Source organism: Heloderma suspectum, chromosome 2, assembly GCF_057233095.1.
Source record: "Heloderma suspectum isolate Gila_16-S chromosome 2, 16-S_ref, whole genome shotgun sequence".
Lineage (NCBI taxonomy): Eukaryota > Metazoa > Chordata > Lepidosauria > Squamata > Helodermatidae > Heloderma > Heloderma suspectum.
Genome location: NC_139459.1, coordinates 373,409,111 through 373,432,563, shown reverse-complemented (window position 1 = coordinate 373,432,563; position 23,453 = coordinate 373,409,111). Strand labels below are relative to the sequence as shown.

At 45.4% G+C, this 23,453-nt stretch overlaps 2 protein-coding genes across 2 annotated transcripts in view; both read left to right on the top strand.

The window, feature by feature from the left end:
* The window catches only part of LOC146356145 (uncharacterized), a 51,194-nt gene that overhangs the window by 21,090 nt on the left and 6,651 nt on the right, over window positions 1–23,453 (top strand). The gene's annotated exons all lie outside the window — the stretch shown is intronic.
* LOC146356146 (SCAN domain-containing protein 3-like) lies at window positions 15,113–21,693 on the top strand. The gene is made up of 2 exons (XM_084837477.1): window positions 15,113–15,850; window positions 21,511–21,693. The coding sequence occupies exons 1-2, from the start codon at window positions 15,113–15,115 to the stop codon at window positions 21,691–21,693; spliced, it is 921 nt and encodes a 306-aa protein (XP_084693603.1).

Genomic DNA, 23,453 nt, shown 5'->3' with positions numbered 1-23,453 from the left:
AGAAAGGGAGGCGGGGTTGCACTGTATGTGAAAAATACACATCTCTGCACAGAAATACAGGAGGAGGAGCTTGGTAGCCCCATCGAGAGCATCTGGGTTGAAATAAATGGAGCAAAGAATAAAAGCAACCTGGTGGTCGGAGTCTACTACTGGCCACCAATCAAGGAGAAGACAAGGATGAAACTTTTGAAAAGCAAATAGCCAGTGTTTTAAGGAAGCATGATGTAGTAGTAATGGGGGACTTCAATTTCCCTAATATTTGTTGGGAGACAAATTCTGCAAAACATGGCCCCTCCAGGAAATTCCTGACTTGTGTGGCGGATAACTTCCTCTTACAGAAAGGAGAGGAAGGAACTAGAGGATTGGCTATCCTTGACTTGATCCTAACCAACAGAGATGACTTAGTGGATCAAGTAGCAGTTACAGGAACTCTGGGAGAAAGCGACCATGTTGTACTTGAGTTCTTGGTTCTAAGGGAAGCAAAAGCCGAGTGTACTCAAACGCGTACCCTGGATTTTAGGAAAGCTGATTTTAATAAACTCAGAACAATGATCAGTAAGGTCCCATGGCAAGTGACGCTAACGAGAAAAGGAGTCCAAGATGGGTGGGAGCTTTTAAAAAAGGAAATTCTCAAGGCACAATCACAAACAATTCCAACAAGAAGAAAAGGTGGAAGACAACAGAAGAAGCCAATGTGGCTTCACAAAAAGCTTAGGGATGACCTGAAAACAAAAAAGGACACATATAGGAAGTGGAAAGAAGGCCAAGTAACAAAGGAAGAGTACAGGCAGGTAGCACAGAATTGCAGGGATGGCGTCAGGAAGGCTAAAGCTGAGAACGAGCTGAGGTTAGCAAGGGATGTTAAAAACAACAAAAAGTCTTTCTTCAGCTACATGCATAGTAAAAGGCAGAGGAAAGAAATGGTGGTTCAACTATTAAATAAGGATGGCAAAACAATAACAGATGACAAAGAAAAGGCAGAGGAGCTCAATTCCTACTTCAGCTCAGTCTTCTCCCAAAAGAGGGTCTATGACCCCCCTGGCAAAGGCGAAGTACAGGCTGAAGGGGCAGGATTGCAGCTTAAGATTGATAGGCAGATGGTCAAGGAACAGCCAATTACTTTGAATGAGTTCAAATCTCCAGGGCCAGATGAACTGCATCCTAGAGTCATAAAGGAACTGGCAGAAGAACTCTCAGAACCAATGTCTATTCTCTTTGAGAAATCATGGAGGACGGGGGAAGTGCCAGATGACTGGAGGAGGGCTAACACTGTCCCTATCTTCAAAAAGGGTAAAAAGGAGGAACCTGGGAACTACAGACCAGTCAGTCTGATATCAATCCCTGGGAAAATTCTGGAGCAGATGATAAAGGAATCCATCTGGAAGCACCTTGACAACAATGCCGTGATTACTCGAAGCCAACATGGATTTGTCAAAAACAAGTCCTGCCAGACAAATCTGATCTGATTTTTTGATCAAGTAACCTCCCTTGTAGACCGTGGGAATGCTGTAGACATCATATACCTCAACTTCAGCAAAGCTTTCGACAAAGTGCCCCATGATATCCTGATGAGCAAACTAGCTCAAAGTGGGCTAGGTGAAACAATGATCCGGTGGATCCACAGTTGACTCAAAGAGTGCTGATCAATGGGACCCTCTCAAACTGGGGGAGGTAACGAGTGGGGTACCGCAGGGCTCAGTCCTGGGCCCAGTGCTCTTCAACATTTGTATTAATGACTTGGAGGAGGAGGAGGTGCAGGGAATGCTGATCAAATTTGCAGATGACACAAAATTGGGTGGGATAGCTAATACTTTGGAAGACAGAAACAAAATTCAAAGTGATCTTGATAGACTGGAGCGCTGGGCAGAAAACAACAGAATGACATTTCATAGGGAGAAATGCCAAGTTCTGCATCTAGGAAAAAGAAACCAAATGCACAGTTACAAGATGGGGGATACGTGGCTCAACCACACTACAAGCGAGAAGGATCTTGGAATGGTTGTCGATCACAAGCTGAATATGAGCCAACAATGTGATGTGGCTGCAAAAAAGGCAAATGCTATTTTGGGCTGCATTCATAGAAGCATCGCTTCCAAATCCTGGGAAGTACTAGTTCCCCTCTATTCAGCACTGGTTAGGCCTCATCTGGAGTACTGTGTCCAGTTTTGGGCACCACACTTTAAGAAGGATGCAGACAAACTGGAGAGGGTTCAGAGGAGGGCAACAAAGATGATCAGGGGACTGGAAACAAAGCCCTATGAAGAGAGACTGAAAGAACTGGGCATGTTTAGCCTTGAGAAGAGAAGACTGAGGGGAGATATGATAACACTCTTCAAGTACTTGAAAGGTTGTCACAGAGTAGAAGGCCAGGATCTCTTTTCGATCATCCCAGAGTGCAGGACACGGAATAATGGGCTCAAGTTACAGGAAGCCAGATTCCGGCTGAACATCAGGAAGAACCTCCTGACTGTAAGAGCAATACGACAATGGAACCAATTACCTGGGGAGGTGATGGGCTCCCCCACACTAGAGGCCTTCAAGACGAGGCTGGACAGCCATTTGTCAGGGATGCTCTGTCTTGGATTCCTGCATTGAGCAGGGGGTTGGACTCGATGGTCTTGTAGGCCCCTTCTAACCCTACTATTCTATGATTCTATGATTCTATGATCCACACAATCAAAGGCTTTAGCGTAGTAAATGAAGCAGAAATAGACGTTTTCTGGAATTCTCTTGCTTTCTCCATGATCCAGTAAATGTTGGTGATTTTGTTACAAAAATTGTGTTCTTTTCTCTGGTAGACTTTCCAATTTGTTTACCAAGAATGAGAGGAGGCTGAGATCTGGTCCAACATGATTTTATTCTGCAGAATAAGGCAACCCTTGGGGCTAACGCTCCAACAAAGGTTACAATCAAGTGATGTGATTCAAAAGTTTATATAGGCAAGACCTTTGGGGCTGTCTTACGCTTGCGCTGTACTAATCTCTTTGTCTAGCTGAGAGGGAAACAGAAGACAGGCAGCACCTTTGACATATCTAGGCATGCGCAGAGAGGTAGCCTTGTACTCTAGTAAACACATTCTTGGCATTCCTGAGTCTCTGATAAGGCGCTGTGTCTTTGTTTAGCATGGCAGTCTCACACTGAGGTAAAACAGACATAGCCTAGCTTATAAAATCATGGGATAACAGACATACTACAACTGAAATTTCTATAACACTCCCCCCTCAAAAGGCTTTTCTTAAATCTCATACCTCTCTTTGGTCCAGCAGTGGACTACACACTTAAAGGCACAAACCATCATCAATAGTATCATAACAAACAAGACTGCATTGATTACAAGTTGTTTTAACCATGCAAAATCAGGGAGCCAGGAAGTCAACTATAACCAAGGATCACTTGCTCCTGAATAATTCTGTCCAATCATATCTTGTAGTTTGGCGATTTTATCTTCTATGGTTTTGTTTAAATCATGGAACTTTACTCTACACCCTTGCTTCACTAGGGTGCAGGAGCCACCTTGGCCTGCTAAGAGATAATCTAAAACAAACTGATACTGGGCCACTAGCTGGCTGAGATCTTCAATTTCAGATTGCATGGCCCTTACCATTATGGCTGTGGCACTGATGGTCTCTTCTAAATGGCAAGTGAGGCCTAGGATGCTTTTTCTGCAATAATTTCTGGGTATAAACCCAGGGTAAGCAATCCTGTAACTAGTTCACCCCCTACCCTGTTTGGTTCTGAATCTGACAGTTGTTTTCCAATTATTACAGTGTCATCACAGTTTTTACTCATTTGTTTTATAAGTTGCCCTATTTTTTAGTGGTTTGCTACTTTAACGGTGGCCTTCAGGTGGGTCAGCTTCCGGTGTGACCCTCTCTGGTGCAGGTGATGCTTTTATGCAGGTGTGATGGATCCACTTTTTTCTTCTAGCGACTTTTGTAGCCGTTTGAGTGGTGAGTAGAACCTGGAATGGACCCTTTCATTTCTAAGTAAGTGGTTCATCTTTCCAGGACTGGATCAGCACCTAATTACCAGGACTGAAATTATGCACAGGAGCATCTAAAGGCAAGGATTGGTATGGTGCTGTGAACCTGTGAAGACAAGACAAAAGAGACTGCAAGGCAGTAACATATTCTTGGATCTTTAAAGCCCTTACTTTTAAGTTTATATTTAAGCTATCAGCCATAGGTAACATCTGAGGTGGTCGCCCATATAACATTTAAAGGGTGTCAATTTAATACTTTCCCTGGGGGTGTACTGTATTCGAGTTGAAGCGATTGGCAAGGCCTGCGGCCATTTTAATTTAGGGGCTACACTGTGTCTCACGAGTAGATCTTCTATTGCAATTTTCCTTAGATGTGTAGCCTGGTGCAAGTCTCTCACTATAAAGCTCAGAAGAGGCCTGGATATGAACACTTTGCCTCTTGGGACTATCTACCATCCATCTTTAGTTTGCTTTGCCTTGTATTCAAGAGCTCTCTCATGCTCACCTGGAGAGTAGATTGGAACCAAATCTGTACTCAAATATGGGATTAGGTCTCTTTCATAATGCACCTCCTCACTTCTCATTTGTGCGGCTTCTTTTGCAGCCTTATCTGCCAAAGCATTGCCTCTTATTTTTTTCGGGATTGGCACTCTTTCCATGCGCTTTTTCGAGAGTAACTACTGCACATCTTGTATATCTACAAACACCTTAAGGTTTGGCTTTGGTAACAAGGAATCAGTGAGGTCAGGCCTGATCAGAGTCGCCTGACTCAAAATTTTTAAACAGTCATGACAATTTAGATCTGGCTTAGGGAGCAAGGTGGCAGGATGAGGCCTGGGCTTGAAAGCAGGGAGATCTCATAGCGTGACTGGCATGACGGATAAAAGCGCAGTTGATGCCACGGCCCTTAAGCAAGCAGGCCATCTCTTTGCGGTTGGATCCAGAGTCTTCGAGTAGTATCCTACAGGTCTCCAGGAAGGACCTGTCCTTTGGGTCAAAACCCCTGATGCCACTCCTTTATTTTCATGTACATAGAGCTGGTACGGTTTGTCGGGATCTGGTAAGGCCAGAGCGGGTGGTGACACCAAGGCTTGCTTCAGCTTAAGAAAAGCCTTTTCCATTTTATTTGTCCATTTTCAGTGGATGATATTTTTTTTGTCAAAGCTTCATACAGGGGCTTTGCTTTCCCTCCATAATCAGGTATCCACATTGTACAAAACCCGGTGAGCCCAAGGAAGGCTCGCAACTCTCGAGGGTCTTTAGGCCTCTGTGTCTTCTGTATGACATCCAACCGAGCAGTGCTCAGGTCTCTGGTTCCCTTTCGAATCAGGTAGGCCAAGAAGGTGACATGGGTCTGGCAAATCTGAGCCTTTTCTCTTGGCACTTTATAGCCTTTCAAGTTTAATTCTTGCAAGAGGGAGATAGTAGCTTTAGCACATGAGTCCTCTGTCTGGGTGGCCAGAAGAAGGTCATTTGAATATCGAAGCAAGGACATCCACGGCTGGTCCTCTTTCCCTTTTATGGCCACCATCGCCCCCCTCTTCTTCCCCGTTCGCTTTGGGCAGTCTTTTTGCCAATGTCCTTTCTCTTTTTTTCCCCTGCCTTTTCTGCTTTACAGCATTGAAATCTAACAGCATGACTGAAAAACATTTTTTTCATTGCAGGGCATGGTGGAGCAGATCTGGCAATCATACTGTTCTTCTGGCTGCACAGCCAGGGCCCATTAAGATCAAGGGAAGGGCATTTTTATATATGCAAAAAGTTTTAAGCCACCATTTTTGCATCGGCAACTCCACACTTTATGAATTTTGACAGAGTGTCAGGCTTGCCTCTGAGCATATAGAGTGTCCAGACAGTTCAGATTTTGAGAAAGAGCTGGAACACGTGGGGCAGGAACTTTCTCAGGCTTTAGAAGCACAGCTGGGCTTAGAGATGCCACAGGAGAAGGGGAGGGAGAATTTTCCTCTCTCACTTTTAAAGACAATTTATTGGCCCCCTTTTTTTAAACTAACTTTCGTAGTTTCTCTTTGAACTTTTTGAAGGCTGTTTCCTTTGTAGTCTGTGAATCTCTCAAAGCCTTGGAAATACAGCTTTTTATCTGAGTGTTGAAGTTACAAATCAAACTGTGCACTGAGCTGATCACAAACAAACACACAATCTACAACAACCGGAGTTTATGGCTATGACAAGCCTCACAGTACGGTTCATGGCAAGTCTCTAACAGTCTAAAGTTCTAATCCATGTGCAGAGTGCCTCTCAAAAATCCAAACAATAATGGATCCAAACAAAAAGCTTTGGGCAATAAAAATGGGATGTTAGCAAAGGCTGTCTGTCTTTTCATTAGTTTAAGAGAGGAAGGTGTAACCTTACACCTCTGTTAGATTCTTCGACAGATAAGAGCAAGGTCTGCTCAGCTTTCCAGCTGTGATGCTTTAACTTGGGCAATTCTTTTGCAAATCTTACTGTTTCTATTAGGTCCTTACAGACATCTTCTGGTGGGGCCGGGCAACCCCCCCTTAGCTCTGCTCTCAATAGACTGGCAGAGATAAGCTTACACAGACCCAGACATTGCTCTGTCTTTGTTCCTTTAATTTTGCCATAGTCTTTAAGACTTCAAACAAATCTCTTTCTTCAGAGTTTACAACTTTTGTTGTTGTTGTTGTAGCTGTTCTTGCTTCCTCTAACGAACTTGAATACACTGGAAGATGTTTCAACTTAGAAGGAGCTAGACCGAGCGAGACTTGGGGATGTAACAGATGGGTTCTCCGTGGGGGGGGCTTCTCTCCCTCCCCCCTCCCCCCAGCAACCTCTCCTTCCTCCCCCCAGCAACCTCTCCTCCCCCCAGCAACGTCTCCTCCCCCCAGCAACGTCTCCTCCCCCCAGCAACCTCTCCTCCCAACCTAACAGGCCAAATAGGGCAGGGGAAACCCAGGGAGTCTTGGGCAGGATCTCTTAATCTCCAAGCTCTTTCCGTGGGGCTTGAGTCAGGGAGAACAGGGGCTTTGGGCTTCATCTCGGAGCATACCATCATGACTTTACAATATTGACCTTTATGTTTTCTTATTCAATCAGGATTTTTCAATATCCACATTTGCCAAGCATCAATATAAGGCAGCTGATCCCCATGGTTATCAACAATCACTTTATTATATACCTTGGACCCAACATTTTTTTCAGCTTCCCCCAGTTGGCCAGCCAACACTAAATGTCACCCATTCCCCATTACAAAACTTTATGAGCTCATCTTTTGTCATCTTGACACCATAATCTAACTTAAACAACTTAAAATTCTTAAGCATGCATCCCAGTGGGTCTTGGCTGTTTTCTCCTACGAAAGTTTCGATCCTATCCTGTTGGCCAATTTTTTTTTATTTTTTCTTTCCCAACTGCTGCTACTTGAGCAAGGCTCAGTTAGACAAGATTGGGAGATTTGCACTCCCCAGACGGCCCAGACAGTGCGATCCAACTTACCTCGTAGCTCACCCTCCAAATGACCCCAGAGTCAGACAGCGTTTCGTCCTGTCCTCCAAAGACCGCCACCCATCTCGTCTCTTCAGGAGTCCTTTGCTAGCTGGGTTGCCAGGCAACAGCTGCCTCAAACCTCACGGTGAACCAAACAAGGTCCAGGGCGCCCTCCGCTTGGGTTGATCCAGCGTTTGCCTAGCTCCCAGGTCACACAGGGCGTCTCGGTGGCAGAGTCGCCAAATTTGTTACAAAAATTGTGTTCTTTTCCCTGGTAGACTTTCCAATTTGTTTACCAAGAACGAGAGGAGGCAGAGATCTGGTCCAACACGATTTTATTCTGCAGAATAAGGCAACCCTTGGGGCTAATGCTCCAACAAAGGTTACAATCAAGTGATGTGATTCAAAAGTTTATATAGGCAAGACCTTTGGGGCTGTCTTACGCTTGCGCTGTACTAATCTCTTTGTCTAGCTGAGAGGGAAACAGAAGACAGGCAGCACCTTTGACGTACCTAGGCATGCGCAGAGAGGTAGCCTTGTACTCTAGTAAACACATTCTTGGCATTCCTGAGTCTCTGATAAGGCGCTGTGTCTTTGTTTAGCATGGCAGTCTCACACTGAGGTAAAACAGACATAGCCTAGCTTATAAAATCATGGGATAGCAGACATACTACAACTGAAATTTCTATAACAATTTGATCTCTAGTTCCTCTGCCTCTTTGAAACCCAGCTTGTACTTCTGGTTGTTCTCGGTTCACATGCTGCTGAAGCCTAGCTTGTAGGATTTTGAGCATCACCTTGCTGGCATGAGAGCCAGTGTGGTGTAGTGGCAAGAGTGTTGGACTGGGAGCTGGGAGATCTGGGTTCTAGTCCCCACTCGGCCATGGAAGCTCACTGGGTGACTTTGGGCCAGTCACACAGTCTCAGCTCAACCTATCTCACAGGGTTGTTGTTGTGAGGATAAAATGGAGAGGAGGATGATAATGTAAGCCGCCTTGGGTTCTTTGCAAGAGGAAAAAAGGCGGGATATAAATGCAATAAATAAATAAATAAATAAATAAATAAATAAATGTGAAATGAGCGCAATTGTACGGTAGTTTGAACACTCTTTGGCATTGCCCTTCTTTGGAACTGGAATGTAAACCGACCTTTTCCAGTCTTGTGGCTACTGCTGAGTGTTCCAAATTTGTTGGCATATTGAGTGCAGCACTTTAACAGCATCATCTTTTTAAATAGCTCAGCTGGAATACTGTCATCTCCGCTAGCTTTGTTGTGACTAATGCTTCCTAAGGCCCACTTGACTTCACTCTCTAGGATGTCGAGGTCCAGTTCAGTGACCACACTATCATGGCTATCAGGGACATTTAAGATCTTTCTTGTATAGTTCTTCTGTGTATTCTTGCCACCTCTTCTTAATCTCATCTGCTTCTGTTAGGTCCCTGCCTTCTTTTGTCCTTTATCATGCCTGTCTTTGAACAAAACGTTCCCTTGATATCTCCGATTTTCTTGAAAAGATCTCTAGTCTTTCCCATTCTATTATTTTCCTCAATTTCTTTGCATTGTTCATTTAAGAAGGCCTTCTTGTCTCTCCTTGCTATTCTCTGGAACTCTGCATTCAGTTGGATATATCTTCCCCTTTCTCCCTTCCTTTTCGCTTCCCTTCTTTCCTCAGCTACTTGTAAAGCCTCTTGCTTTCTTGCATTTCTTTTTCTTTGGGATGGATTTCGTTGCTGCCTCCTGAACAATGTTACTGACCTCCATCCATAGTTCCTCAGGCACTCTGTCTATCAGGTCTAATCCCTGAAATCTATTCCTCACCTCCACTGTATATTCATGAGGGATATGATTTAGGTCATACCTGAATGGTTTAGTGGTTTTCCCTACATTCTTCAAGTTAAGCCGAAATTTTGCAATAAGAAGCTCATCATCTGAGCCACAGTCAGCTCCAGATCTTGTTTTTACTAACTGTATGGAGCTTCTCCATCTTTGGCTGCAAAGTACATAATCAATCTGATTTCGATATTGACCATCTGGTGATGTCCATGTGTAGAGTCGCCTCTTGTGCTGTTGGAAAAGAGTGTTTGCTATGATCAGTGTGTTCTCTTGGCAAAACTCTATTAGCCTTTGTCCTGCTTCATTTTGTACACCAAGGCCATGCTTGCCTGTTATCCCGGTGATTTCTTGACTTCCTACTTCTACAGTGCTGCAGGTATCAGGTTATCCGCCCAGGGTTCTGGGACAAAGAAGCAACAGCTGACTCCCATTTCTGAAAACATCCAAGCTGCCTGCTGTCTGGGTTTGTCTTCTGCCTTGGGCATGAGACACGCAGGTGCCTGGGCGGGCAAACAGCGGAATTAAAGAGAAACGTGACAAACTTTACATTAGCAAAGCCAGAGGTTAACTTTGGGTGACGCACAAGGTCTAAAAGTCTGCTGAAGCCAAATTGTGTGGTATTACCCAGTGGCTGAAGGGAGCGGAACCCTCAAAATTTAAAGTATTGCATTTTCAAAGTAGAAAATTATTCCTCTGGTTGTAGATTCTACCCTGAACAGCTAAATATGGCAGGGGTCCCCAACCCCTTTCAGTCAGTGGGCACATTTGGAATTTTGAGGGTTATGGGCACTCTCACAAAATGGCTGTCACAGAGGGGCTGCCCAGTCATAAAATGACTGCCATGGTGGGCATGGCTAAGTCACAAACCCTCCCTTTCCCAGAAGGCAGGCTGATAAGGTGAAAAGTGAGTTGTCGAAGAGACCAAGTACAAAGTGGAAGTGGGGTCTGAGCTCCGAAACCCCAAACCACTCTTTTTAACACAAATGAAGATGGTGCTGGAAGACAGCCCTGTGCTTTTCAACACGCCAGCCTCCCAGTTCAAAAAACATTGTCAATTTCCAAAAAGATCTTAAGAAAGATAATAAAAATCAGGAGGGGCAGGGAGCCTGGTGGGTGCCAAGAGAGGGGTCTGCAGGTACATTTCTGCCCCTGGGCACCATGTTGGAGACCCCAGAAATACGGTATTGTCCAAGGCACATAGGGGCTGTTCACATATCGCAACAGCATACATGGGTTAATTAACTCACAATATGCACAGGCGTTCATTTTATTTTATTTAAAACATTTGTATCCTGCCCCATATCATTAAGATCTCAGGGCAGTGTCCAGATAAAATCTATTTAAACAGTATAAAACAATAAATAATTTAAACAGCTAAAAATAAATCAAACCATTAAACAAGCTAATACCAATTAAAGTCTAAAACAATGAAATGGTTAAAACACTGTGCAACTTTAGGGAATGCATTTACCCCTCAAAAGCTTTGGTAAAAATGCCATGTTTTAACTTGGTGCTGAAATGAAACCAACGTCTGCGCCAATCGGGCCTCCAAGTGGAGGGGATTCCACAACCAGGGTGCCACAGCAGAGAAGGCCCTCTCCCATGTCCCACCATAGTATGTGTCTCGCACTGGTAGGATGCAGAGGAAGTCCCCTTCAACAGATCTCAGTGCTCGGGCAGGCATATATAGGGGGAGGCGCTCCCTCAAATATTGAGGTCCCAAGCTGCTTAGGGTTTTAAATGTCATCACTAGCACCTTGAATTCCGACCAGAAGCATATCGGCAGCCAGTGCAATTCCTTTAAGACTGGTGTTATGTGATCTTTACGTGATGTTCCAGTCAACAGTCTAGCCGCTGCATTTTGCACTAGCTGCAGCTTTCGAGTCACCTTCAAGGACAGCCCCACGTAAAGTGCATTGCAGTAGTCTAATCGGGAAGTTACCAGCGCGTGCACTACTGTGGCTAGGTTATCCCTGTCCAGGAAAGGCCATAGCCAGTGGATCAGCTGAAGCTATGTTGCTCACGAGCCACTTCCATTTTCTGTAAACAACCTCCAATCAGCGCGATTGGAGGCTGGCGGCATGATGTGCGAATCTGGAGGTTTGTTGGCATGTCACTCAGCATGACATGCGAATACACCATCGGTTAACCCATGGTCTGGGATTGGATGCCCCACTGCCAAACTGCAGTTGCGCCAATCGGAGATGGTTTACAGAAAGCGAAAAGAGTTTGCAGGCGGTGCAGGTTAAATAACCAAGGGATTAAATAACCCACAATTTGCCACTGTGATTGCAACTAGGTCACAGAAACCAAGGTTCATGAGGACCCCCCCTCTGAAAATCCACAGTTGGGCAATACCTTTAAAACTAGCTAAAATGTCATAAAATGTCTCCCTTTAGTATTATTTAGTAACTACCCTTTAGTTCCAAAATCCAGTTGGGCAGTAGCTTTATTAGGAGCAACCCAAATGCCACAAAATAGCATGTAACCTTTATGTGCTCCAGAAGTCTCCATCAAGCTAGCGGTACAAAAAGCAGGGGATGTGGGGAGAAATGCTTCCTTTGATCTGTCCCGAATCTCCCACCAATCAGCTTCATGGGATGACTCCTTTGGGTTATACTATTGCAATAAAAATTATAATGCAAAGTTGCACATAGAGAGAGTGCAATTCAGATAGCAACAGCACAACCCCATGCATGCTTCCTCAGAAGGAAGTTGCTCAAGATAAGAGCAAGTTCACAGATTGCTGAGTTAAACTAAGGAATTCACTTCCACAAGGTGTGGTGATGGCCACCAATTTGGATGGCTTTAAAAGGGGATTGGACAAATTCATGGAGAAGGCGATCGATGGCTATTAGTCCTGGTGGCTGGTCCAGTATCAGCAGTTGCTGGGGAACATGGGCGGGAGGGTGCTGTTGCAGTCAAGTCCTGCTTGTGGGTTTCCCCTTGGGTCAACTGGTCTGCCACTGTGTGAACAGAAGGCTGGACTAGATGGACCCTTGGTCTGAGCCAGGAGGGCTCTTCTGATGTTCCAATGTCCCACTTTTTCATTGGGCTTACTCCCAGGTAAGTGTGCACAGAATGGCAGTCTAAGGGTGCAATCCCATGCAGGTTTAGACAGAAAAAACTCCTGCAACCTATTTTTTAAAGAATATTTATATACTAAATAAATATTTAGAATATTTATATGGCAGTCTAATGTTGCAATCCTTTGCATGTTTAGACAGAAAAAAGTACTACAACTCCCAGCATGCCCTAGCCAGCATGACTGGCTGGGGCATGGCGGGAGATATAGGGCTTTTTTCCCGTCTAAACATGCATAGGATGGCACCCTTAGGTTGCCATCCTTTGCACACTTCCCTGGGAGTAAGCCCAATTGAACTCGATGGGGTTTACTTGTAAGTAGACATGTACAGGATTGCACAGTTAAGACTTTTTCAAACATGTGATCTCCTATTTCCCTTTAAGTATTTTTAAGCCATTCTAATATTGCGTGGGTGATGCAAAGCAAAACGAAATCCAAGGAAGGACGCTCCACGTTAGAGGCGGGGAGCGGACTGCGGGGGGGGGGGGAGAAATCTTGCACAAACCAGCCCCCACCCCTCATCTTGGTGGGTTTGGGGGCTGAGATGCACAAAGAGTTAAACAGAAAGAGCTTGCATTTCCTAGCGAGGACCTAACAATACTGGATTGAACACAACGCTCTTCCTGTTGTTTCCCCCCCCCCCCCGGAAAGTGTGTCTTTCTGTGGGTGCTTTGATTTGTGGTGCAATTTCTGCAAGGAGCGTGGCTCGAGGGTCTTTCGGGTGAGTTGGAAAGGGGGAGAAAAGGGGGTGGGTTCATTGATGAAAGAAAGGGGCTTTGTCAGCAGATTATGCCCTCCTCACCCATTTTCCCTGAAGGTTCTTATTCTGCAGCTGTGCCTTCCAGATGTGCTGGACTGCATGCAACCCCCCCCCAATTGGCCATGGTGGCTGGGGAAGATGGGAGTTGCGGCTCGACACATTTGTGGGCGCCGGGTTGAGGGCGACTGGTAATGCCGGTTTCTGCACAGCAAGAAGCTGTTAAAAGTGTGCAGGAGGGGGCTGTGCTGTTCTCGTCTGTTTATTTAATTATCTCATTAATTAACAATATATATGAGTGGCTTACATTAAGAGGAACGTATTTATTTAATTAGCAATATGTATGAATCATTTACATTAAAAGAAACGCATTTAATTAGTAATATGTACGAGTCCCTTACATTAGAAGAATTTTTTTTATTTAAGCAGCAATATGTATGAATTGCTTACATTAACAAAAATGGATTTATTTAATTAGCACTATGTATGAATTGCTGACATTAAAATCAAATGATTTAATTAGCAATATTTATGAATCACATTAGATTACAATCAATTATTTATTTAATTAGCAATATGTACAAAGAGTCGGACACGACTTAACAACTGAACAACGAGTTGCTTACGTTAAAAGAAATGTATTTATTTAATTAGCACAATGTATGAATCGCTTACATTAAAAGAAATGTATTTAATTAGCAGTGTGTATGAATCGCTTACATTAAAATCAAATGATTTAATTAGCAATATTTATGAGTCACATTACAATCATTTATTTATTTATATATTTGATTAGCAATATTTATGAGTTGCTTACATTAAAAGAAATTCATTCATTTAACTGACAATATGTATGAATCGCTGACATTAAAAGAAGTTTCTAAGCGATGCACAAAAAAGACAGTATAAGATCATAATGAAAGACTGTATTACTGTGCACAGAGGACAGGATAAGTTTCCTTGCTGGAAAAACTATGTTTTCAGTAGGTGCCGAAACCCAGAAAGGTTGGCGCCTGTCTAATCTGAGTGTTAGGGACTTCCAGAGACCAGGTGCTATGATACTAGAGGCGCTATTCCAAGCCATCATGGACTGGATATCCAAAATCTTGGGCACCACCAGGAGGGTTTCTTGTTGGTGATTGTTTCGGTGGTTGGTTTCCTGGTCATTTTGGGGGTTGCGGGGGGATCAGACCAAAAAAGATGTCTGAGGGCACAATGCTAGGCATGTTTAGACAGAAAAAAGCTCAAGAACTCCCAGCATTCCCCAGCCAGCCATGGTGGCTGGAGACTTTGGGGAGTTGTAGGGTTTTTTCCTGTCCAAACATAGCTAGGATAGCGTCCTTAGCCAGGCTTAGAGTAGACACACTGAAATCTGGGAGACTGAATTCAGGTCATGGCTAATTTAAGTCCCAGTGATTTTAGTGTGTCTGCTCTAAGCCTGGCTAAGGACGCTATCCTAGCCATGTTTGGATAGGAAAAAGCCCTACAACTCCCCAAAGTCTCCAGCCACCATGGAGCTGGAGCTTATCCATGAATAAGGACTCGACCCTGTGCATATTTAGACATACAAAAGTCCTACAACTCTCAGCATTTCCCAGTATTTTCTTTTAACTGCCGTTCCTTGGGTGGTTTGCCAGCTTTTGCATGTTTTTTCCTCGTTCTAATAGCCTGAAATGCCTCTCCTGAGGCTGAGTTACTGGCAGGAAAAAAGGTTAAGCTGGTAAAATATGCTGGTGTTTCGGCCTTGCCCCTTTGCCTTTGGCTCTGCCCGCCACTAGGATGTGGCTCCTGAGAGCTTCTTTGAAATGGAATTTTGGTACCCCTGTGCTAAACACTCCCAAAGTAATGTCTTTTTAGCCCTTTCTTAAACCTGTTGCTCTTCTGTTACCCCCAGGGTGAAACCTTCTCATGACCACCTAGAATGTGGTAACATTGTCCACGGCTCTTTACCATGAGTCCTTGAAACATTCGGATCGGCCAAGGTGTAGCCGGCATGAAAATGGAGCAGCAAGACTCAGCAGGCTGTGTGCAAGGGGAGGGGTCCCATAGTAGTGGGAAAGACCCTCAGGCTCTCCAGGCTGGAGGTCTTGGAGACGTCCTTCAGAGAATACCAGGAGCAACTCTGGTGAAACAGGAACCCTGTGAGGGCCTCCTTCAGCACTGGGAAGCCCAATGGCAGGACTTCCTGAAGACCGTGGAGGCCCCTCAGCCACACTGGGCAATCCCACCACTGCCAGAAGAGCCCAAACCATGGGGCGACCCTAAGGCCTTCCTCGCCACCTTTGAGCAAGTGGCTGAGGCCTGCCGCTGGCCCAGGGAAGAGTGGGCGGCCCGACTCTTGCCCGCCCTCAGCGGAGGGGCCAAGCAGGCCTTTAGCAGCCTGGAGGCCCGAGACAGAGAGGACTATGGGAAGGTGAAGGCGGCCATCTTGCGGTGGGACGGCCTGAGGCGGGAGAAGCAGCGGCAGCACTTCAGAAGCTTCTGCTACCAGGAGGCCGAAGGGCCGAGAGGGACTTACAGGAGACTCTGGGAACTTTGCCAGGGGTGGCTGAAAATCGAGAGACACACTAAAGAGCAGATCCTGGAGTTGCTGGTCCTGGAACAGTTCTTGACTGTCCTTCCTGCAGACATCCAGAGCTGGGTGAGGCAATGGGGCCCAGAGACGTGTGCCCAGGCGGTGGCTCTGGCCGAGGACTTCCTGCAGAGCGATGCAGAAAGGATGGAGAAACAGGTGAGGAGGTTTCAGGCAGGTGACCGTGAGTGGGCCAAGGTTTCCAATGTGGTGCCTGTGAGCGCCAATGTGATGCTTCCAGGTGCCAACGTGGCGCCCGTGGGCACCCGAATCCCCCCTCCCCGTTTTTTTAGTATACCTACATGGATTTGTATGAAATGCATACAACTTCCTAGCAATTATACATTGTTGTTCAGTCGTTAAGTCATGTCTGACTCTTCGTGACCCCATGGACCATAGCACGCCAGGCCTTCCTGGCCTCCGCTCTCTCCTGGAGCGTGCTCAAGTTCATATTCATTGCATTGGTGATGCTATCTAGCCATCTCATCCTCTGCCGTCCCCTTCTCCTTTTGCCTTCAGTCTTTCCCAGCATCAGGGTCTTTTCCAGGGAGTTTTCTCTTCGCATTAGGGGGCCAAAATATTTGAACTTCAGCTTCACTATCTGTCCTTCCAATGAACACTCAGGGTTGATTTCCTTTAGGATGGACTGATTTGACCTCCTTGCAGTCCAGGGCACTCGTAAGAGTCTTCTCCAGCACCACAGTTCGAAAGCATCAATTCTTTGGCGCTCAGCCTTCCTTATAGTCCAGCTCTCACAGCCATACATTACTACTGGGAAAACCATAGCTTTGATGATATGGACCTTTGTCGGCAAGGTGATGTCTCTGCTTCTTACTATGCTGTCTAGGTTTGCCATAGCTTTCCTCCCAAGGAGCAAGCGTCTTTTAATTTCATGGCTGCAGTCACCGTCTGCGGTGATCTTGGAGCCCAAGAAAATAAAATCTGTCACTGCTTCCATTTCTTCCCCTTCTTTATGCCAGGAAGAGATGGGGCCAGATGCCATGATCTTCGTTTTTTTAATGTTGAGTTTCAAACCAGGTTTTGCACTCTCCACTTTCACCCTCAACAGGAGGCCCTTTAGATCTTCTTCGCTTTCTGCCATTAGGGTGGTATCGTCTGCATATCTGAGGTTGTTGATAATTCTCCTGGCAATCTTAATTCCGACCTGTGATTCACCCAACCCGCCGTTTCTCATGATATACTCTGCATATAAGTTAAATCAGCAGGGTGGCAATGTGCAGCCTTGTCGTACTCCTTTCCCAATTTTGAACCAATCAGTTGTTCCATGTCTGGTTCTTACTGTTGCTTCTTGGCCCTCGTACAGGTTTCTCAGGAGACAGGCAAGGTGGTCTGGTACTGCCATCTCTTTAAGAATTTGCCAGAGTTTGTTATGATCCACACAATCAAAGGCTTTAGCGTAGTCAGTGAAGCAGAAATAGATGTTTTTCTGGAATTCTCTTGCTTTCTCCATGATCCAGCGAATGTTGGCGATTTGATCTTTAGTTCCTCTGCCTCTTCGAAACCCAGCTTGTACTTCCAGTAGTTCTCGGTTCACATGCTGCTGAAGCCTAGCTTGTAGGATTTTGAGCATAACCTTGCTGGCATGTGAAATGAGCGCAATTGTGCGGTAGTTTGAACACTCTTTGGCGTTGCCCTTCTTTGGAATTGGAATGTAAACTGACCTTTTCCAGTCTTGCGGCCACTGTTGAGTATTCCAAATTTGTTGGCATATTGAGTGCAGTACTTTAACAGCATCATCTTTTAGGATTTTAAATAGCTCAGCTGGAATACTGTCATCTCCGCTAGATTTGTTGTTACTAATGCTTCCTAAGGCCCACTTGACTTTGCTCTCTAGGATGTCCGGCTCAAGTTCAGTGACCGCACTATCATGGCTATCAGGGACATTAAGATCTTTCCTGTATAGTTCTTCTGTGTATTCTTGCCACCTCTTCTTAATCTCATCAGCTTCTGTTAGGTCCCTGCCTTCTTTGTCCTTTATCATACCCGTCCTTGCACAGAACGTTCCCTTGATATCTCCGATTTTCTTGAAGAGATCTCTAGTCTTTCCCATTCTGTTGTTTTCCTCGATTTCTTTGCATTGTTCATTTAAGAAGGCCTTCTTGTCTCTCCTTGCTATTCTCTGGAACTCTGCATTCAGTTGGCTATATCTTCCCCTTTCTCCCTTTTCGCTTCCCATCTTTCCTCAGCTACTTGTAAAGTCTCATCAGACAGCCACTTTGCTTTCTTGCATTTCTTTTTCTTTGGGATGGATTGAGTTGCTGCCTCCTGAACAATGTTACGGACCTCCGTCCATAGTTCCTCAGGCACTCTGTCTATCAGGTCTAATGCCTTAAATCTATTCCTCACCTCCACTGTATATTCATAAGGGATATGATTTAGGTCATACCTGAATGGTTTAGTGGTTTTCCCTTCAATTAAAGTTCTTCAATTAAAGCTGAAATTTTGCAACAAGAAGCTCATGATCTGAGCCACAGTCAGCTCCAGTTCTTGTTTTTACTGACTGTATAGAGCTTCTCCATCTTTGGCTGCAAAGGACATAATCAATCTGATTTCGATATTGACCATCTGGTGATGTCCATGTGTAGAGTCGCCTCTTGTGCTGTTGGAAAAGAGTGTTTGCTATGATCAGTGTGTTCTCTTGGCAAAACTCTATTAGCCTTTGTCCTGCTTCATTTTGTACACCAAGGCCATGCTTGCCTGTTATCCCGGTGATTTCTTGACTTCCTACTTTAGCATTCCAATCCCCTATGATGAAAACAACATCTTTTTTTGGTGTTAATTCTAGAAGGTGTTGTAGGTCTTCATAGAACTGATCAACCTCAGCTTCTTCAGCCTCAGTGGTTGGGGCATAGACTTGAATTACTGTGATGTTGAATGGTTTGCCTTGGATTCGTACTGAGATCATTTTGTCGTTTTTGAGATTGTACCCCAGTACTGCTTTTCCCACCCTTTTGTTGACTATGAGTGCTACTCCATTTCTTCTAAGGGATTCTTGCCCACAGTGAAGATATGATGGTCACCTGAATTAAATTCGCCCATGCTTGTCCATTTTAGTTCGCTGATTCCCAAGATGTCGATGTTCAATCTTGCCATCTCATGTTTGACCACCTCCAGCTTACCTTGATTCACTGATCTTACATTCCAGGTTCCTAAACAATATTGTTCTTTACAGCATCGGACTTTCTTTTCACCACCAGACACATCCACAGCTGAGTGTCCGTTCGGCTTCGGCCCAGCCGCTTCACCCTTTCTGGCGCTACTTGGAAACACCCGCTTCTCTTCCCCAGTAGTATATTGGACACCTTCCGACCTGAGGGGCTCATCTTCCGGCATCATATCTTTTAGCCTTGTGATACGTTCCATGGGGTTTTCTTGGCAGGAATACTGGAGTGGGTTGCCATTTCCTCCTCCAGTGGACCACATTTTGTCAGAAGTCTCCGCCATGACCTGTCCGTCTTGGGTGGCCCTGCATGGCATAGCTTATGGCTTCCCTGAGTTACGCAAGCCCCTTCGCCACAACAAGGCAGTGATCCATGAAGGGGAGCAATTGTACATAGGCTTCAACAAAGAGCAGACCAAATATCCAAATAAGTACACATTTGAAGGTGGCGTCTATATGCCACTTGTTCCAATATTGGAAGCGTTGTAAGGTCCTCAATCCATTGCATTATAGGAGGTGAGTGTTTATCATTCCAAAGTTGTACTATCAGTCTTTTAGCTGTCAAAAGGGAATCCATTTATGTGGACCATTTCTTAATTTCTGTGAAGCAGGTAAATAATTTGAAAGAGCGTGTACATCAATGAATATTAAAGACTGTTCCAGTACAGTATTTATCTGTGAAATAACCTCCTCCCCAAAAAGAAGCAACTACTGGACATTGCAGGAATATATGTTTAAAAGAAGCGTTAGCTGCATTGCAGCACCAGCAATTAGCTGAATTAGACTATCCCTTATTAAAGAGACATTGCGGTGGCCAGTAGACATGAAGCACGCATTTTTGCTGAATAAGATGCAGCCTATGAACCATAGAGTACAGACGCCAAGGCAGCGATCCAGTGATTAGGCATTTTTTTGGGGTGCCCACAACTGTTTCTCAAATTCCCAAATGTCCCCATGGGGCCAAAAAGTTTGATCTCTGTGCATTGCAGACTCCCTCTGCATTGGTCTGCTGCTGGTCTCCCCATCAATCAATCAATCAATCAATCAATCACACACACACAATTTATTGGACAAGCCAAGAATATCCCATCAAAAAATACAAATAACTGGGAAATTAAAAAGAGAAACATGTATAAATACAGTGTGTACCCTTACAGCCCCAGGTTCCCCCAATAAACCAACAAAGTTTGCTCTGATTTTCATTGGTGATGGTGCAAACATCGATACTCTTTAAGGAGCACTTCTCCCGACATGAACCTACCTGTACACTACACTCATCATCTAAGGTCCTCCTCCGAGGTCCTCCTCCAAGGAAGGCTCAGAAGGGGGCAAAAAAAGGACAGCGCCTTCTTGGAGGTGGCCCCCCAATTCTGGAATGATCTCCCCAACAAGGCCCGCCTGGCGCCAACATTGTTATCTTTTTGCTACCAGGTTAAGACCTTTCTCTTTTCTTGGGCATTTTGGCAGCATATGATGACTTTTAATCAGGTCCTGGATTTGTCTTATGGTTATGGTTGATTGCTCAAAGTTGTTTTTAGATATATACTGTCACTGTGTGTACTGTCTGTTTCTGTGTTTTTATGTAAATGGTTTTAAAACTTTCTATGTTGTTGTTGTTGTTGTTCAGTCGTTCAGTCGTGTCCGACTCTTCGTGACCCCATGGACCATAGCACGCCAGGCCTTCCTGTCCTGCGCTCTCTCCCGGAGTGTGCTCAAGTTCATATTCATTGCATCGGTGATGCTATCTAGCCATCTCATCCTCTGCCGTCCCCTTCTCCTTTTGCCTTCAGTCTTTCCCAGCATCAGGGTCTTTTCCAGAGAGTTTTCTGTTCGCATTAGGTGGCCAAAATATTGGAGCTTCAGCTTCAGTATCTGTCCTTCCAATGAGCAGTCAGGGTTGATTTCCTTTAGGATGGACTGATTTGACCTCCTTGCAGTCCAGGGCACTCGTAAGAGTCTTCTCCAGCACCACAGTTCGAAAGCATCAATTCTTTGGCGCTCAGCCTTCCTTATAGTCCAGCTCTCACAGCCATACATTACTACTGGGAAAACCAAGGCAGTGATTCATGAAGGGGATAAGACGCAGTATAAAACTTTCTATACTGTATAGATTTTAGGTATAATGGGTTTTAATCTTCGTAAACTGCCCAGAGAGCTTCGGCTATGGGGTGGTATAGAAATGTTGTTGTTGGTGTTGTTGTTAATAATAATAATAATAATAGAAGTGCTGATAACAGACTGTTTTTACATCTGAAGCAAACTGAAGAGATCCTAGGAGACAAGGACAAATGTAATTCTTACCCATATGCACATTTTCCCACCAAGCAAACACAAAACATCACTCAGTCCCATGCATGTCTGCTGACAATTAAGCTTCAGCACAACTGCTCTCATACCTGCAAAAACAACAATCCCGTTCTGTGTGGGGTGTTCAGAGTTTAATGGCCTTTAAATACCCCATTATCTCCAATCACTGTTCGGAGATAACAGCAGGAGAAACTTGCGGGCCGGCGGTTCCACATCCCCGTCTTAGAGGCTGCTGGTCTTCATCAAAGGCTTCTCACTGTGGAAATTGCCGGTGGTTTTGTCTGTGTCCTCGGAGCCTTCTTCCTAAAAGCGCTCCTCTCCTCTGTTTCAGGTGCTAACGCTGCTCGCTGAGGCAGCTGTCAGCTTCTCCGAGGCAAGCCAAGCACCTGTTGACACCGGGCAGAGGCAGCTCTGTGTGGAAACCAAACAGGAGGACGAAAACGGGGAGGCCGGCCTGCTAGGTAAGGACTGGTCATGTCTATATCCTTGCGTGGGCGGAGGGTTCGAGACATAGGTCAGCCGGGGACCGTAGCTCAGTGGCATTTATGTATGTATGTATGTATTTATTTTCTTTCCTACTTTTCTGCCCAAAAAATGGTGTTCAAGGCAGTGAACAGTACAATCCTGATGAAAAAGGAAATCTTCATTAAAACAGGATGTAGAAACAGATCAGTGAAATAAAACACCAATAGAGGGAAATAAGCAGAACTGGCCAATTAACCACCCTGACTTCAGCAACAGATCGGCATATATGTCAAAGGCCCATCTGACTGTTGCTGATTGTGCAAAGTTGTTTTAGATTTTTGTATGCCTATGGTTTATATTACGTTATGTAATTGTATTTTTAAGGTGCAATTCTATTTCATTTCATTTATTATATCTCTGGGTGGTTCGCAAAAATTAAAAACCATTAAAACACATTATGCAAAATACAAAAACCGTTTACATCAAAACATATAAACAGATAGCACACACACAGACAACATATATCTAAAAACAATATTTAAACCATCAGCCAAAGATAATCCAGGACCTGATCAAAAGACTCGTTATATGCTGCCAAATGCCTGAGAGAAGAGGGCAGTTTTAACCTGGTGCTGAAAAGATAATGATGTTGGCGCCAGGGAGATTGTTCCACAATTGGGGGGCCACCACTGAGAAGGCCCTCTCCCTTTTTGCCACCCCCAAGCCCCCCGAGCAATGCTGGCTGGGGAATGCTGGGAATTGTAGGACTTTTTCTCCATCTAAACATACATACGATTGCGTCCTTCGGGTTTTAATCGTTGTAAACCGCCCAGAGAGATTTGGCTGTTGGACAGAATTAGGGATGTGTGAATCCCTTACCTGGCTCCACGCAGGGGCATTCGCGGTGGGGGGGAGGCGCTCCGTCCCTCCCCCCAGAATCCTCCCTGGCCGGCTCCACTCCGTGGCAGCTCCATGGAGCCACTAGCTGGGGCCAGCCACAGCCGGAGTTCCAGCCGCGGCTGTGCTGCTGTGGCCACAAATGGCGGCTGTCGTAGCGGCCACCATTTGCATCCTTGCTAGTAGCCGTGATAAGCTACGTAAGTATTTACGTAGCCTATCACGGCAAAGAGCAGGGATGCAAATGGCGGCTGCTATGCCATTTGCACCCCTGCTCTTTGGCGTGATAGGCTACATAAGTATTTACGTAGCCTATCACGGTAAAGGCAGCCACGCAAATGGTGTAGCAGCCGCCATTTGCGTGGCTGCCTTTACCGTGATAGGCTACGTAAATACTTATGTAGCCTATCACGGCTGCAAGGTCGCAAATGGTGGCTGCAGCAGCCCAGCTGCAGCCGGCCGGGAGACCAGCTGCCGTTGCCGCCACAGCTGCCGCCACCGCCGCATCTGCCCCAGGTAAGTTCCGTCCCGGGGGGATGTGGCGGGGGGCAGGAGGCCATTCTGCCCCGGATTCCAGGGGGCCGGATTCTAATCCGTGGTGGAATTCTCTGCCATCCCTAGCCACGGAATAGAAATGTAATGAATGAATGAATCAAAACGTCTTTGCTTGCCGGCCGAAGGACAACACAGATGGGTCCAACTTAGCATCGCTCGGCAGGGAGTTCCACAGCCTGGGAGCGGCCACCAAGGAGACCTTCTCTCGTGTCCCCACCAAAAGCGCCTTTGGTCGTGGTGGCGGTTGCAAGAGAAGGGCCTCCCTTGAAGATCTTAAAACCTGGGCAGGCTCGTATGGGAGAAGGTGGTCTTTCTGGTAGCCTGGTCTGAGGTCACAAAGGACTTTATAGGTCTTGT

Coding starts and splice junctions, on each gene's coding strand:
- LOC146356146 (XM_084837477.1), top strand. CDS start 15,113: ATGAAAATGGAGCAGCAAGACTCAGCAGGCTGTGTGCAAGGGGAGGGG. Junction 15,851..21,510: donor CAGAAAGGATGGAGAAACAG/GTGAGGAGGTTT, acceptor CCTCTGTTTCAG/GTGCTAACGCTGCTCGCTGA.